The following is a 13,848-nucleotide window of genomic DNA, read 5'->3' on the forward strand; positions in this document are numbered from 1 at the left end:
TGAAAGAAAGCAACGCCAGTTGAAAATTTTTATTTTCTCATTCCAGATCATGGCCATTTTATATCCTCATGACGCTCATGTCCGAAAGTCCTAAACCGGCCAAACCATGCAATGAAACACAAGTTGTATCGTGACTCCGCGCACCGTTTCCAGTCCTCACCACTGCACAACCCCCATTCTCTAGTATCGCTTGCCGTCCCTCAGGGTATCGGAGAACTCCTCCAGGGGAGATCGGATCAGCTTCGTCTCCTTCCACAGGTTGGGGGTCAGGAAGCCGTAGGTGTTGGAGACGGCGGAGAAGGTGGCCTTGAGGGTGTTCTCGAGGGTCTTGGTGGAACCGGCGGATGAAGAGTAGGCATCCTCAACACCGGCGAGCTGGAGGAATCGCTTGACAGCGGGGGAGGCGACGATGCCGGTACCACGGGGGGCAGGGATCAGCTGTTTGAGAGTTACATGTCAATGAACCATTCCTACCAAATTTCCTTCAAACACAACCGATGGACTAGGTGAAGCTTACTCGGACAGTGACGGAACCGCACTTGCCGGACTCCTTGCAGGGCAGGGAGTGAGGCAGACCGAGGTTGGAGCCCCAGTATCCTCTTCGGACGGGGATGACGCTCAGCTTGGCGATGATGATGGCGGCACGGATAGCGGTGGCGACTTCCTTGGAGGTCTTGATTCCGAGACCGACGTGGCCCTCGGAGTCACCAATGATGACGATGGCCTTGAATCGGGTGCGCTGACCGGCACGGGTCTGCTTCTGGACGGGCTTGATCTGTAATTCGTGAAAAGAGCAATCTAGTTAGCGCAACTGTCCCGTTTTTGAAGCGCTCTCGCTCAAAATCCCGCTATACGCTTCCATCCCATCCGCTGAGAGGAGCCGAGCAAAGAATTGAAAACCCCTAAAAAGGGGTGCGAAAAGGAGGCAATCCGCACCTTCATGACCTCATCCTTCAGCTTGGGGAGGAACTGGTCGACAATCTGGTACTCCTTGATGGGCAGAGAGTGCAGGTAAATCTCCTCCATGCTGTTGATCTTGCCAGCCTTGACGAGACGGCCCAGCTTGGTGACGGGCTGCCACTCCTTCTCCTCAGACTTGCCGCCACGGCGACCACGGCCACGGCCACGACCACGGCCACCACGATCACCACCACGGGCACCGCCCCGAGAAGCAAAACCACCGCCACGAGCTCCGCCGCGATCAGCCATTGTGAAGTTCTGGAGTTTGTTGTTTGTTGGGCGAGGGACTTGGGGAGTCGGGATAGACGATGCGCAGGATCGGCCCTGATGTTGTATTTGCTCGAGTTGTGGCCCTCGTACTGGGGGAACTTTTTCGCTGGCGGGGTCTAGTACAGCTTGGGAATTTTTACGGGTGTGGTCTGGGTTAGGCGAGCCCTAAACAAAGACCTGTGGGTCGCTGCCTCAATTGTTAGGCGAAAAACATGTGGGTCGGTGTGTGTCCGTCACCGAGACGCTGAATAAGGCTCACCTCGGTGAGTCAGCACCGAGATTGTAGGCCTATATTTTCGCGTCTTCTGGGCCTCGGTGGAAACGAGAAAGAATGAAAGGGCGAAAATGGAGCTTGGCTGATTGGCTTCAACATCACTAGACGCGAGGAGAAGAACAGGGCAAAAATGGATACTTGCTAAATTTGCTGACACAATTTTGTTTTGGCCGCGCAACGTACACTGAGATTCACCAGATAGGTTGGCATGAAAAGCTGAGATGGCTGAGACCACGATATCGCACAAAGCAAAGAACAAACACGAGCTGGAGAGACTCCGTAATTCAATATTCGTACACGGCCCGAGGGGCGTAGTAATCATAAAAAAAGAAAAGGGAGGGTATCGTGGCTCAAATAAATCGACAGCAAGCTGTACCAAAAGTCTCCCTACTCCGACTTGACGATCAAATTCTCCGATGGCTGAACTCGCTGAGCCCATTCCCTGTTTCTCTGTTAGTCGATGGTCATACATGTGTTGAAAGAACACGAGGCTACTTACGTCCAACTACCATCATAAACCCTTCTGGCGTTGGGGTACCCTGCTGCTTCCAGAGCAGTATCGATGGCACAGGCTGTAACGCCGGTTCCGCAGGTTGAGATGATGGGCTTGTTGGGGTCGATCCCCTTCTCCTCAAACAACTGTTTCAGCTTATCCGCGGGGAGGAAAGCCTTTGTTTCGGGATCAAGGAGGGCGCTGAATGGAACGCTGATTGATCCTGGCATGTGACCAGAGGAGAGACCCTCGCGTGGCTCTGGGTCCTTGCCCGTAAACCGGCCACCGGGTCTCGCGTCCAAGATCTGGATACCTTCTGCTCCCTCCTTGTTGGAGTCCAGGACCACTTCTCTGACCTCCTCAAAGCTAGCAACTCTCTCCGATGCAAGCTCCGGGATGGGATACGGGTTGCACTCGACGTTGTATAGCTCTCCGGACTCGGTGGGCAGCCCCTCGGCAACCCACTGCTTGAAGTTGTTCAAGATGTGCACCTTGGGGTGGCCAAACGCCCTGAACGTCCATGCCACGCGAGGAGCACTAAAGATTCCGAGCTCCTTTGTATCGTAGACGACGACAACATCCTCTCGTCGGATACCCAATTCGCTCATAGCGGCTGCGAAGCCTTTGGCATCCGGTAGCATGTGGGGGTATGGGCTGCGCTTGTCGATGGCCTTGTCCAGGTCAAAGAAGCGAGCCTTTGGGATGCGCTGCTCGCGGAAGACCTGGATACCGGTTCTCTCATCGTTGGGAAGAAACCACGCGGCGCACAGGGGAATCACTCGGGGATCGGGACTGATCGGAGACGGAGGGTTCTTCTTCAGGGCCTCGTGAAGCTCCTTGGGAGTGACCAGGTAGGACGAGAGACTGCGTCTGGTCGACATGCTGGTCCGCAGAAAGCGGTTGCCCAGTCTGAAAAGGCCAACCCGAGCAGATTGGCCAGCAACAACTGAGGCCATCGAGGATGATGCGTGCTGCGATTTAGCGCTTTTGGCCGCGTGAGACGATCAGCTGTTGTCGCCTGTGGTCGTCGGTCGATCTGGATGGTTGTGCTTCAGGCTTCAGAGCTGCGCCGATGGTCAAGCTTTCAAACTGCTTTATGCACGCCTCGTCCAGCTAATCTCGATGGCCCGACCTCAAGCGACTGGCAGCGCAGCCATTGAATGGTATTTTGGTGGAGATGAGGTTTGGTTTGGATTGGATCATGGGCCCAGAGAGTTGCGAAAGGTTGATTTTGGCGCTTAGTGGGGGAGGAGCTTGGACCATGCATGACATTTGCGATAAGCTGCCAATGCATGCACGACAACGGCCCCGAATTTCCCCTCCGCTGTCGCCGGCATCATCATGCACTCAAGCGCCAATTTCAAGCCATTGGTGGCGTTTTGTCCGCTATAGTTCGACGATTGTTTATTGATGGCTGCATAGCTTTTTTATATGCTGATCCATCGCTTGACCACCTCGCTGTAGGTACTGAGATACTCATCGACGCGGATCAATAACGCCATGGCTCCTCTGAGTCGGGCGCTGTACGCCCTGCCCATCGTGCTGCCACTGGCTGTCATGGTGCGAGTCCTGGCAACTATGACAGTTGTGCCTGGGCCCTTCATCGACGATGCTCACCTTCGAGGACGATATACCCTTCAGAATGGAACTAACGTTCCCATCTTGAAGGGTTTGTACCGGGTCCCGGGCCTTGACGATGCAATTACTCAAGTTGCAATTACTTTTTGCCAGCTAATCTTCCACGACGACTCAAGAATGTGGTGGCAGTGTGTCGTTTTCCTCACTGACTATGCTGGCCTCACTGCCTTGTGGATGCTCGAGTCTTTAAGAAACGCCAACAGGGGGACTTTCTTCCAGACGTGAGGACGGGCTTGACCCAATGTTCATTCATGCTCTTGCTAACCTGTATGTGCCCTGAACAGATTTGCCGTGCCTCTGTTTCTCGCCCAATTTGTGACTGTGGGAAACGTTGCACCGCTATACTTTTACCTTTTCTACGTCTTCTCTCCGTTGAAAAAGTATTCTACCGCTAGTGCCCGACTGATTGACGGAGCTGGTGTGCTTGCTGTCCTCCCAACGCTGCTCGTGGTGTACTATATTCCTCATCTCATCTCACTCTTTCACCCTGATTTTGAAACTAGACACTTGGCGAATTGGATATGGCAGCTTTATCCGCTATGGGCCTCAATACTCCTTTTTACACTATCAAGTGTGATAAGGCCGTTCCTTGATGACAACGCCGAAGCTGCCCAACGCCGTAATAAGACGGGCATTCGTGTCATCGGAGGAGTCATGATAGCGTTCAGCACCATTTCATACTGGTATATGCTTCTCTTTTCCCCTCTGTCTGTATCGGAGGCGTTGATACCGAAATATTTCGTCGAGCTTCCCAAGGACACGCCAACGTCGCTCCTTAGCATTTTTCAGTATGACTTCATCACTTCTTTTACGTCAATCTTGCTTTGGTTGGCCTACCACATTGGAGATCTGAAGAGTGCTGGAATTTGTCAACTATCTTGGCCTCGAATCTTGCTCTCTTCTATTGTCATTGGCTGCCTTGGTGGCCCGGGAGTGTTGGTTTGGGTTGGATGGCTTACAAGAGAAGAATTAATGGCATCAACTGAACACGCCAAGGCTAACTAGAATGTTATGTATTTAAGTAGCCGAAAGTTTATCACGGCCAATTGAATGAACATGATCCTTTTCAAGACATAATATGTGCCAACTCAATTACTGAGCCTCGAGCTTTATGCGAGTCTGAGCTTAGTCATGAGACTGTTACCCTAGAGCCAACAGGTACATACAAGTCTCTCCCAGGCAACGCAAACTCCATCACGACTTCAACAACACAACAGCCCCTGTGCATCACAACCTATCCATGCTGTGAGAAATTTCTCCCCCTTTATTAAGGGGCATCTACAATCTGCACGATGAAAGTCACCATCAAGGAGTGGAATTCCGTCGCCACATGGCAGTGGGATATTCCCGCGGACGACGTCTGCGGCATCTGCCAGATGCACTTTGACGGGACGTGTCCTACGTGCAAGTATCCCGGCGACGACTGCAGCCTTTGTGAGTTGAATCCCTTTTGATCTCGCGAACTGTAGTTGTTATGAAGCGACGCGCTAACTGCTCTTGATAGTATCTGGAAAATGCGGCCATAGTTTTCACATGGTTGGTGGTTTTTCTGCTGATGCTCTACGAGGATTGGTAGCACTGACGTGAACATAGCACTGCATCATGAAGTGGATTAAGCAGGACGCGGCAAAGGGACAATGCCCCATGTGTCGACAGCGTACGTGTTATCCTTCTTGTTCTGAATGCTGGTGAGAGTATCTGCATCAGAGAGCTAACTGATTGCTTAGCTTTTGAGTGGCAAGATCAAGCTAATGAGACGGATGGACCCAGCGATACTCCTATACCAACGATTGAGGCAGATACAGAGGAATAGACAAGGCTACAAATACAATGACCACGTGTTGGGGCCGCGCATACAACTAATTATACGAATGGTAATTTCATCATTATTTTCTGTCATGCTTTCATGCTCATACATACATAAATACACTGCGTGCTATCCAGGAAGCTTCACGACTGGCCTGGGCGACCTCTTCATTATACTATTCCCGTTATGAGAAAACAGCTGTCCCGTACACTCCTAAGCTTCCGGGACATAGACCCCATCCTTGCAAAGCACCACCACCTTTTTGAAGAATCGCCGCCACTCCAGCGGGTCTCCCTTGATCTTGACAAACCGAATATCTAGCACCTCGAAGCCATCCGCAAGCGGCTGTTTGTCTACGCAGATTTCTCCGTGTAGGCTCTGCCGGCGGCCGTCGATGGCACGAACTTTGAGGGTAACTACCGGGCTGCCATATGGATTCGGCGTAACGGGTGCCAGAGGCACGTTCAGCTGATGCAGTGCGTCACTGAGCATCTGCACAATGTGTGAGGCAGGCACGTGCGAGAAGAAGCGGGTGAGAGATTCGGGAGGACAAATGTCACGGAACCGCTGAGCCTGTTGTGTGAGCGACATGGATGGTCCGGGGACTTGCGAGAATTGCGACATGGACGGCTCATCCGCAAGGGAGTCGAATAGCATACGACGAGCGCTGGAAGTCCCCGTGGGCATGGAAGATGGTTGAGCCCTAGAGCGGAGGACGGGAGCCTCCCAATCCCAATCTTTGTCGGCGATAGGGGTTACTAGAGCTTCCGGCTGCGTGGATGAGAACCGACCGGCGTTGAGTCCAGAGTCAACAGTGGGATCGTGGGATGCTGGGAGGTAGGTGAGCGGAGGTATCTGGTTGAGGTCGATCCGCAGGTTTTCGAGCATCTTAGTCGCCAGGACGATGGGGTCGGAGATCCTTCCATCGGCAGTGAGCAAGGGGTTATGGCGCGTGTACCAAGGATGCTGTCGTATCTGAGCAAAGGTGAAGCGTTTCTGTGGATCAATGGACATCATGCCCCTGAGGAGGGAGAGGGCCTCTGGGGGTATTCTTCCCCAAAGCGGATCTGAGCTCTTCCCTGACGTCTTCACGTACTCTCCAAACTCCCAACTTGTTGACGATGGCTCATCCCATGGCGTGTTGCCGACGAGCAAGACAAATAGGATGACTCCACACGACCATATATCGACGAGGTCTGGTGAATACTTGGCCGTATTCGGAGCCCTCTTATCCACCCTCCCACAAGCGAGAATTTCGGGAGCGATATATGGCGGGCTGCCACAGAGCGTTGAGCTGGTCTTGCGCTGGCCCTTGTACTCAAACATGGTAGCCATTCCGAAATCAGCCAGCTTCAGGCTTCCGTCTTGTGACAGGAGGATGTTCTCTGGCTTAAGGTCCCGGTGTGCCACGCCCTTGGAGTGCATGAAGCTCACACCGCCAACCAGCTGGAGGAAGTAAATTTGTGCAATGTCCTCTCGGACGCCGACATCTGCCTCGATCTTGTCGAAAAGATCACCGCCCTCTGCATACTCCATGGCTATCCATCGCCACACCGAGTCTTCTCCCGAGGCAAACCACTCGATGACGTTGGGATGCTGGCCTATATGGGAGTGAAGGGAGACCTCCATGGCAAGCTGCTTTGCGGAGATGCGGCCATGCTTAGTGGCGTATCCCTTGTGAATGAGCTTGACAGCGAACACTGGATTTGAAGAGTCTAATGGAATGGCTTTTTTTATTCTGATTTAATTTTCAACATTAGTGTTAATATTAATTTTGAAATGTTAATGTGAATGAGAGAGATTTGGGAGGGAGGTGAGGGGTGAAGAGAGCGTGCATACGAAGCATAGGCACCACGGCCAACAGTTTTGGATATGATTCGAAAGGGCAGTTCCTTTGGCAGTGGATCGAGTTGCGACTACAAGGGAGTCAGCCAGATTCACATGAGTCTGAGTGACTGATGGCTCGGATTTCGCAAGGGCGCTGGACCGAAGCTTTTGTGAGACGTGCACGGATGAAGAGTCACTCACCATGATATCTAAGTATTAGTGAAACTTGCTTCGAGGTTGTAGCTCTTTTTTCCGGCCAAACATATACAACAAAAGGGGAAAAATGACAAAAGAAAAATGGAAGAATAAAGGGGATGGATTAAACAAGGCCAATTCAAGCGTTATTCGGTAACAATTGCTGAAACGCTATGTGGCGGTGGTTCTTTTAGATTGTTAATGATCGCGTGTCCCGTCGCGCTCAACCGTGTAAAGAGGTCAGACTTTCATTGTTTCTCCAACTTTATCAAACGATTGGTTATCGGCTCCATCACAGCGGGCGTTGCTGCGGCAAACAGGGCCCACCGACGTTATAGCGGTCGTCGTTCACTGAAGAAGCCCTTGGACGCCTGTAAGATTAGGCTTCTGGCTACCTTAGGCAGTAGGTTGTTTTTTTTTCTTAGGCTGACCGGCAACAAGCGTGTCTTAAACAACAACCTAATGTTTTTTCCCTCTTCTCAGTCGATCTTGACCTTTTCCCATCCATTCTTTGTCTATAGACCCTTCATCCCTGTTCGTGGCCTCGACCCTGCTTGCCGTGTATTATTTCTTTTCATCTTCAGGCAGCCCCCCTCTAACGACGTTTTTAAATCACCACCATCCTCCTACCTTATTGGGTAACAATCTGCACTTCATCCCGCCGTCTTTTTGGGAGTACTTCTCGAGACGTCCCATTATTGCCCAACGCGGAACGCTACCGCTTGTTTGCATATCCTCCCCCTTCTCGACTTTCAACCTTTTTTATCTTGTTCGGTATTCTCTTGCAAGAGACTTTCTGTTCGACTTGTGTACTTGGACCATCTATTATCACTTTCGAATACCACTCACTCGTCCATCTCCGCAAGATACACTGTTTTTTATTTACAATGGATTACACCGAGGATAACCAGAACTCTGCTCCTGGCAGCGTCCAGGCCTCCAAGCTCAGTGCCGCTCGCAAGGGTCCCGATTCGCAGAGCGTCACCAAACGGTATTCACTCTTTGGGGCAATGATGTCAGCCTCATTTAAGTGCTAACATATTCTCAATAGGCTGCAGACCGAGCTGATGACTCTCATGACATCGCCAGCACCCGGTATCTCCGCATTCCCCTCTGCCGACGGCAACCTTATGTCGTGGACCGCCACCATCGAGGGCCCCGACGATACACCTTATTCCGGACTCACGTTCAAGCTGAGCTTCGCATTCCCTCCAAACTATCCTTATGCCGCGCCGACGGTCCTCTTTAAGACGCCCATCTACCACCCCAACGTCGATTTCTCTGGCCGCATCTGCCTTGACATTCTCAAGGACAAGTGGACTGCCGCCTACAACATTCAGACCGTTCTGCTGAGTCTGCAGAGCTTACTCGGCGAGCCCAACAAGTACGTTGATCCGCGGACACGACGCAGAGGAAAGGCGACGCTAACCGATGTTTCTACAGCGCATCTCCATTAAACGGCGAGGCAGCAGAGTTGTGGGATAATGATATGGAAGAGTTCAAGAAGAAGGTCTTGGGACGACATCGCGACATTGAGGAGGAGTAATGGGATTCATAGCGTGCAGATTTTTATGATTTTACGTTTAGGGGGTATTTGGAGTCTTTGGGGCACGATTCGGTCGTTTTGAAAGGGTATTTGGGTGTATTTTGCATTTCCACAGCCAGAGCTGGGAAAGGAGGGCTACCTGCCCCTTCCACAAGCGCATGACCGGTTACAACATATAATAGAACCCGTCGAACAAATCATGACCAATCACCGCCTCACCAGGCAGTCTTCCCTGTCACTCTCCCTTCTGAAGCAGTCAGGGACTCTATGCCGCCGGCCATTATCGCAGGGGCGAGACTTGTCGTGGAAAAAAAGAAAACCTTTGTTGATCACATTGCCGTCTTTTTATTTTCAGCGTGAAAAGCTAGAAGAGCCGGTTGCAACTCCGTAATGCCATGCCACCCCAGAACCATTCCCAAAGAGAAACAAATTTTCTTTACTCCTCAACGACCTCAGTCGCAAGGCCCTTGGGGTTCTTGACGTTGACAGCCTGAACGTAGCTGTACAGCTTCTCCTTGGCACCCTCCTCATCGTTTCGTCGTCGGGAGATTCGGACTCGGATTCTGTAAGCAACACCCTTGACACCCTGCTCCCAGACCTTCTTGTTGAGCTGGGGGTCGACCCGGACGTCAGTGGTACCCTGTTGTGGAATAAGAGTTAGCAAATGTTGTTTTGTTCGGTTCATCGGCGAGGGAAGTTTGCGAGTCCGTTCCACGGCCAGTCAAACTGCGCCTCGTAGGATCTTTGCTGTTGGGGATTGGATTCCGTACCATGGCCTTGGTGGCGAAAGACTTGATCTCCTTGATGGCACGGGGAGCCCTCTTCTTGAAAGAGACACCATGCAGCTTTACACGCAAACTGTTAGCATCCCTGTTTCCAAAACCTCCAACTTTTCTCTTTTCTCCCACAACAATTCGTCCAGATGTTCGATACGACGTACTCTCTTGTGCATGTGGATGGTGTACTCGCGGGCAACCACGTCCGCAATGGCGGAGCGCTGGGTAGGCTTCTTTGACGACATTTCTGAATTGATTGACGGTCAGCTTTCGGGTCGGATGGAAGGCGGGCGTGGCGGCAAGTGTTCGAGATTCCCTTGCGACCAAAGTTTGGCAGAGATTCCGTGGATTGAGAGGGAGAGAGGTTTTGGTGCGCTTCGTACCTGCGGATCGACTCTTCACGGTCTGGACGTTGAGAGAGGTGGTTGAGGTCGGAATTGCGAAATTCCACAAAATCTTTGTGCGTAGGGCAGGCACGAAATTCAACTGGTGGGGGTAGCGAGCCAATCATGCAGTGGGCGGTTTGGCCCCACCGAAATTCACGTGATGCCCCAACGAGCATCTTCGTCTTCTCCTGAGGCATCGATTTTGACGCCAGCTGCGCCCCAAGTGGGAAATGAAACCAGCGCCAGACTAATGAATGGCCCGTTTCTCCATACGCCTCAAGCCTCAAAGCCATTGCAGCCGCATTCCATCCATCACCATTGGCAACGAGCTGCTACAAGCTCCCCTGTGGCAGCCTCTGTTTTTCTCTCGCTTGTTTTGTCCTATCGCATTACCGTCCGTCGCTGCCAATCGCCTCATTTCAGGCTCGCAAAACTCCCCAGGCAGGGAGACTTTTTCCTACCCGCGCTTCTGTTGTTTGTTGCACAAGCATCTCGATCCGCCACGAGAGTCCCGGACAATCGCAGAACAATCTTCGATAACGACCTCAAAATTCCGCTCGCTTTATCATCGCCCATAAACTCCTAGTGCGCCATGGAGGACCCTCGCGACACCACGGCGTCAACAACGCCTCAGCCCGATATGACGCGCAACAGATTGCCGACTCTGTTCGAGGTGCTGAGCCGTCGCACACTGCCACCGGTCGATCTATTCTCATTCTACATCTACATGCGAGACCAGCAGCGATCTGTTGATTATCTAGACTTTTGGTACGAGCTTTTCGGAGGAGAAATCGGATGGCGCAACGGATGAAATACTGACTGGTTGATCAGGTTGGATGTAGCTCAGCACATGTCACTTTGTCGCCATTATGTCCGCGAACTTCGTCGATCAGTCCTCATAGCGACGCCAGACCTGGAAAAGTCTTCTAAGCGATCATCCCAGATTATGGATCTTGGTGAAATGGACAACCGTGCGGCTGGACCGTCGATGTATGCGACGGAGAAGGAGAGAGATCAAGACGCCCAGATGTCGGCCTTTTTACGTGAAGATCTGAGCCATGAGTCACCTCAAACACATAGCGGCTCAAATCGCACAAAACCTAGCCCTCCGTTTAGCCACGCAACGGATTCGAACTCGCCAGCCCATACTGTTGCCCGGCAAGATATCAGAGCCTCTGCCGAGAAAATTCTCTACACGTTCTTGATGCCTGGAGCTGAGAGGGAAATCACACTGCCTGGATCTATCACTCAGGACGTTACAGCCTCTATTGAAGAATATGGTCGTGACGACCCCGAGGTTTTTGATGTGGCTAAGGACTACGTGTTCCAGGCGATGGAACGAGACGCGTTTCCAGGTTTCTTGCGCATGAAGGCCTTGGGCAATCTCATTCCACCAACGCTTGTCATGCGTCTTATTATTGGGCTTGTTGCCATGTTTGGAGCATTTTGGACCTCCTTCATCCTTATTTTCCTTGATAAATCCAGAGCAACTAGATGTTGGGTAAGCTTGTCCTTTATTTCGACTACTGGCTCTTTGTAGCATCGGGCTAACGTTTTCCTCACTTTTAGCTCATTCTCCCATTTACTGTTGGCGTATATTTCCTTGCATCATATCAATATTCCCTTGACCCAATCTTGGCGCTCATCGGATTCAGCGAGTACACTCCCTTCAATTTCTCTCGCATTCGAGAACCCTACGTTCGTCGCCTTTTGGCGAAGCGAGCACTCATGGTGTTGGCCGTGACGACTCTGATTGATGCAGGACTGTGCGTCCTGTTCATTCTTGTCCCAGGCAAGCGACTCTGAATGACATATCAGCTGTCCTTGCCTTTTTTGTCCCGCCGGGAGGTGCTGTGCATCACACTGGCCTGTACGCAACACAACGTCTTGGACAGAAGTTATCTCCGTGTGCGTACCGATTGAGTAAGAGTACTCTAACTCACATCACGACCGTAATGAACAAATGTTTTATAGGATTTAGTTGGGGCGATGGGAATATCTTCCTTTTCAACTTTTAAGACCCGGGAGGAAAGAGACCAAGAAGGATTTCTGGCGCGAGCTTTTAGACATGTTTATTTTCTGCATTTCTGGCAATTTGTATTATCAGCCACTGCTTGGGAGTTGCGGGCTCAACACTTTCTATTCCTTTATAAATAATCAGGGCACAGGATGGCCTGTGGCTGTTTGGTTCGTTTATTATATCATATTCTTTCGTGACTATCAAAATTCATATCCCATTGGAAGTCCAAGCTCCGCTCGTTGTGTCAACTTTATGTCTTTTGCCTTTGTTATAGCTTCCTCTTGCTAGCCCTCTTGGCCGGGTCTTCTGGCCCCAATAAATCATCAAGATCCATCGACTCGGTGGATGCAGTTGCGTTGAAGGGATCAGCTATGGTACGCTTATTGATACCTCTGCGAGTTAGATTGTCCCGTTGGTACGCTGATAGCATATTGCCGTCGCCTTTGTTTGATTCGCCCAGGCTTTCCATCAACCCCTGCAACTTCTTGTCCGATGCTCGCTTTTCTATCTCCCGTGTGATGGCGGCTTCACGAATGTTTTTGATCTGCTCTTCAAGATCCCCAAGAGTAGACTGGCAACGGCCAGCCCAGTTCTGCAGGGCGTTGATCATGTCTGGAATCGTGCCGGGAGCGAGGTCGCGGAGGGGGGCGATGCTCGACACCTGGATGGCTTGGCGAGCGGGATCGAGCGTGGCATGCAAGAGGCCGGCGTAGATGGCGGTGATGACGAGGTCCTCGACCTCTCGGGCCGAGGAGAGGCCTAGAGCTTTCTGCAACGCATCGTATGATAGGCTTGATCGATCGCCGGCGAGGGACAGCAGCGAGAGCTGTCGGAGCTTGAGGATCTGAGTGTCGTTCAATGCGGGTAGGTCAGGCGTGGCATTGTATGTCCCGTAGGAGCCGTAGGAGAAGATTTGGAGCAGCGTCAGGTGTGAGGTGAATTCCGGGCTGGCTGCTAGGGCCTGGATCTGGGGTGTCTGGAGGAGCTCGGCGAAGATGAAGGTGTTTGGGGCGGAGGTTGCGCGGGTGACGAGATCGGCCGCGGCTCGAGGGGAGGTGGCTGACTTTGACAGGGCGAGGAACGGCTGGAAGAGAACGTAAGTTGTTAGTATGGAAGTCATGGAGGTAGCTGGGATTTACTCAAGGGGGGATCGCACCTCCAAAGCATTCAAGGCCTTGGTTTGCTCCATGGCGCCAAGAGGGACGATTTATCTTCTTTGTGCTCTTGTATCGTTGATATGCGATGGGACGGGCTATGGGGTCACGGTTGGCAAGGCTGCGGCAATGCGCAAGGCGTGAGTGGGGTAGGATCTCGATCTGATAGGCGAGGGAGCAGACGATGAGAGACGATGAGTGAAGAGACCAGACGCTATACGAGATGGGCTTCGGAAGGAGGCTGCTGCTTTAGTGCCGAGGATCCGCGGCCTAAGTCCGTTTGCGGGTGGTTGGGTTGCGTGCACCAGGAGAGTTTGAGGCTTGAGGTTGTGGTGTTGAAGACGGTCGAGGTAAAGCCGCGGGGCGCTTGGTTTTGGTGGGGTGAAACGCGGGAGAGAGTGCTGAAGAGAGATGCATTTTGGCTTGTGTTAGGGGGCACTTTGGAGGCCGGAAATTGGCTGGTGGCAAAGATGAATTGTTTAACTTGAAATGATGCTATCAA

At 51.9% G+C, this 13,848-nt stretch overlaps 9 protein-coding genes across 9 annotated transcripts; 4 read left to right on the forward strand and 5 right to left on the reverse strand.

Annotated features, from left to right (window-relative positions):
• Window positions 1-180: 180 nt before the first annotated feature.
• Window positions 181-1,209, reverse strand: Triagg1_10342 (uncharacterized protein; the record flags this gene model as incomplete). The annotated part of the gene is made up of 3 exons (XM_062894403.1): window positions 181-438; window positions 518-775; window positions 937-1,209. 3 exons carry the CDS (start codon window positions 1,207-1,209, stop codon window positions 181-183), a joined length of 789 nt encoding a protein of 262 aa, XP_062750693.1.
• A 682-nt stretch (window positions 1,210-1,891) lies between these two features.
• On the reverse strand, window positions 1,892-2,953 carry Triagg1_10343 (uncharacterized protein; the record flags this gene model as incomplete). The annotated part of the gene is made up of 2 exons (XM_062894404.1): window positions 1,892-1,946; window positions 2,004-2,953. The coding sequence occupies 2 exons, from the start codon at window positions 2,951-2,953 to the stop codon at window positions 1,892-1,894; spliced, it is 1,005 nt and encodes a 334-aa protein (XP_062750694.1).
• A 544-nt stretch (window positions 2,954-3,497) lies between these two features.
• Triagg1_10344 (uncharacterized protein) lies at window positions 3,498-4,640 on the forward strand (the record flags this gene model as incomplete). The annotated part of the gene is made up of 2 exons (XM_062894405.1): window positions 3,498-3,856; window positions 3,920-4,640. 2 exons carry the CDS (start codon window positions 3,498-3,500, stop codon window positions 4,638-4,640), a joined length of 1,080 nt encoding a protein of 359 aa, XP_062750695.1.
• A 287-nt stretch (window positions 4,641-4,927) lies between these two features.
• Triagg1_10345 (uncharacterized protein) lies at window positions 4,928-5,448 on the forward strand (the record flags this gene model as incomplete). Its single annotated transcript, XM_062894406.1, has 4 exons — window positions 4,928-5,069; window positions 5,140-5,171; window positions 5,229-5,292; window positions 5,363-5,448. The coding sequence occupies 4 exons, from the start codon at window positions 4,928-4,930 to the stop codon at window positions 5,446-5,448; spliced, it is 324 nt and encodes a 107-aa protein (XP_062750696.1).
• A 207-nt stretch (window positions 5,449-5,655) lies between these two features.
• Window positions 5,656-7,071, reverse strand: Triagg1_10346 (uncharacterized protein; the record flags this gene model as incomplete). The annotated part of the gene is made up of 1 exon (XM_062894407.1): window positions 5,656-7,071. The coding sequence occupies one exon, from the start codon at window positions 7,069-7,071 to the stop codon at window positions 5,656-5,658; it is 1,416 nt and encodes a 471-aa protein (XP_062750697.1).
• A 1,280-nt stretch (window positions 7,072-8,351) lies between these two features.
• Triagg1_10347 (uncharacterized protein) lies at window positions 8,352-9,010 on the forward strand (the record flags this gene model as incomplete). Its single annotated transcript, XM_062894409.1, has 3 exons — window positions 8,352-8,455; window positions 8,516-8,848; window positions 8,908-9,010. The coding sequence occupies 3 exons, from the start codon at window positions 8,352-8,354 to the stop codon at window positions 9,008-9,010; spliced, it is 540 nt and encodes a 179-aa protein (XP_062750698.1).
• A 436-nt stretch (window positions 9,011-9,446) lies between these two features.
• Window positions 9,447-10,031, reverse strand: Triagg1_10348 (uncharacterized protein; the record flags this gene model as incomplete). The annotated part of the gene is made up of 3 exons (XM_062894410.1): window positions 9,447-9,650; window positions 9,781-9,855; window positions 9,951-10,031. The coding sequence occupies 3 exons, from the start codon at window positions 10,029-10,031 to the stop codon at window positions 9,447-9,449; spliced, it is 360 nt and encodes a 119-aa protein (XP_062750699.1).
• Window positions 10,032-10,764: 733 nt separating this feature from the next.
• Window positions 10,765-11,978, forward strand: Triagg1_10349 (uncharacterized protein; the record flags this gene model as incomplete). The annotated part of the gene is made up of 3 exons (XM_062894411.1): window positions 10,765-10,940; window positions 11,004-11,673; window positions 11,742-11,978. The coding sequence occupies 3 exons, from the start codon at window positions 10,765-10,767 to the stop codon at window positions 11,976-11,978; spliced, it is 1,083 nt and encodes a 360-aa protein (XP_062750700.1).
• A 482-nt stretch (window positions 11,979-12,460) lies between these two features.
• Window positions 12,461-13,381, reverse strand: Triagg1_10350 (uncharacterized protein; the record flags this gene model as incomplete). Its single annotated transcript, XM_062894412.1, has 2 exons — window positions 12,461-13,276; window positions 13,349-13,381. 2 exons carry the CDS (start codon window positions 13,379-13,381, stop codon window positions 12,461-12,463), a joined length of 849 nt encoding a protein of 282 aa, XP_062750701.1.
• Between the last annotated feature and the right edge of the window lie 467 nt (window positions 13,382-13,848).

This window comes from Trichoderma aggressivum, assembly GCF_033847375.1.
Source record: "Trichoderma aggressivum f. europaeum strain CBS 100526 chromosome Unknown scaffold_071, whole genome shotgun sequence".
NCBI classification, from domain to species: domain Eukaryota; kingdom Fungi; phylum Ascomycota; class Sordariomycetes; order Hypocreales; family Hypocreaceae; genus Trichoderma; species Trichoderma aggressivum.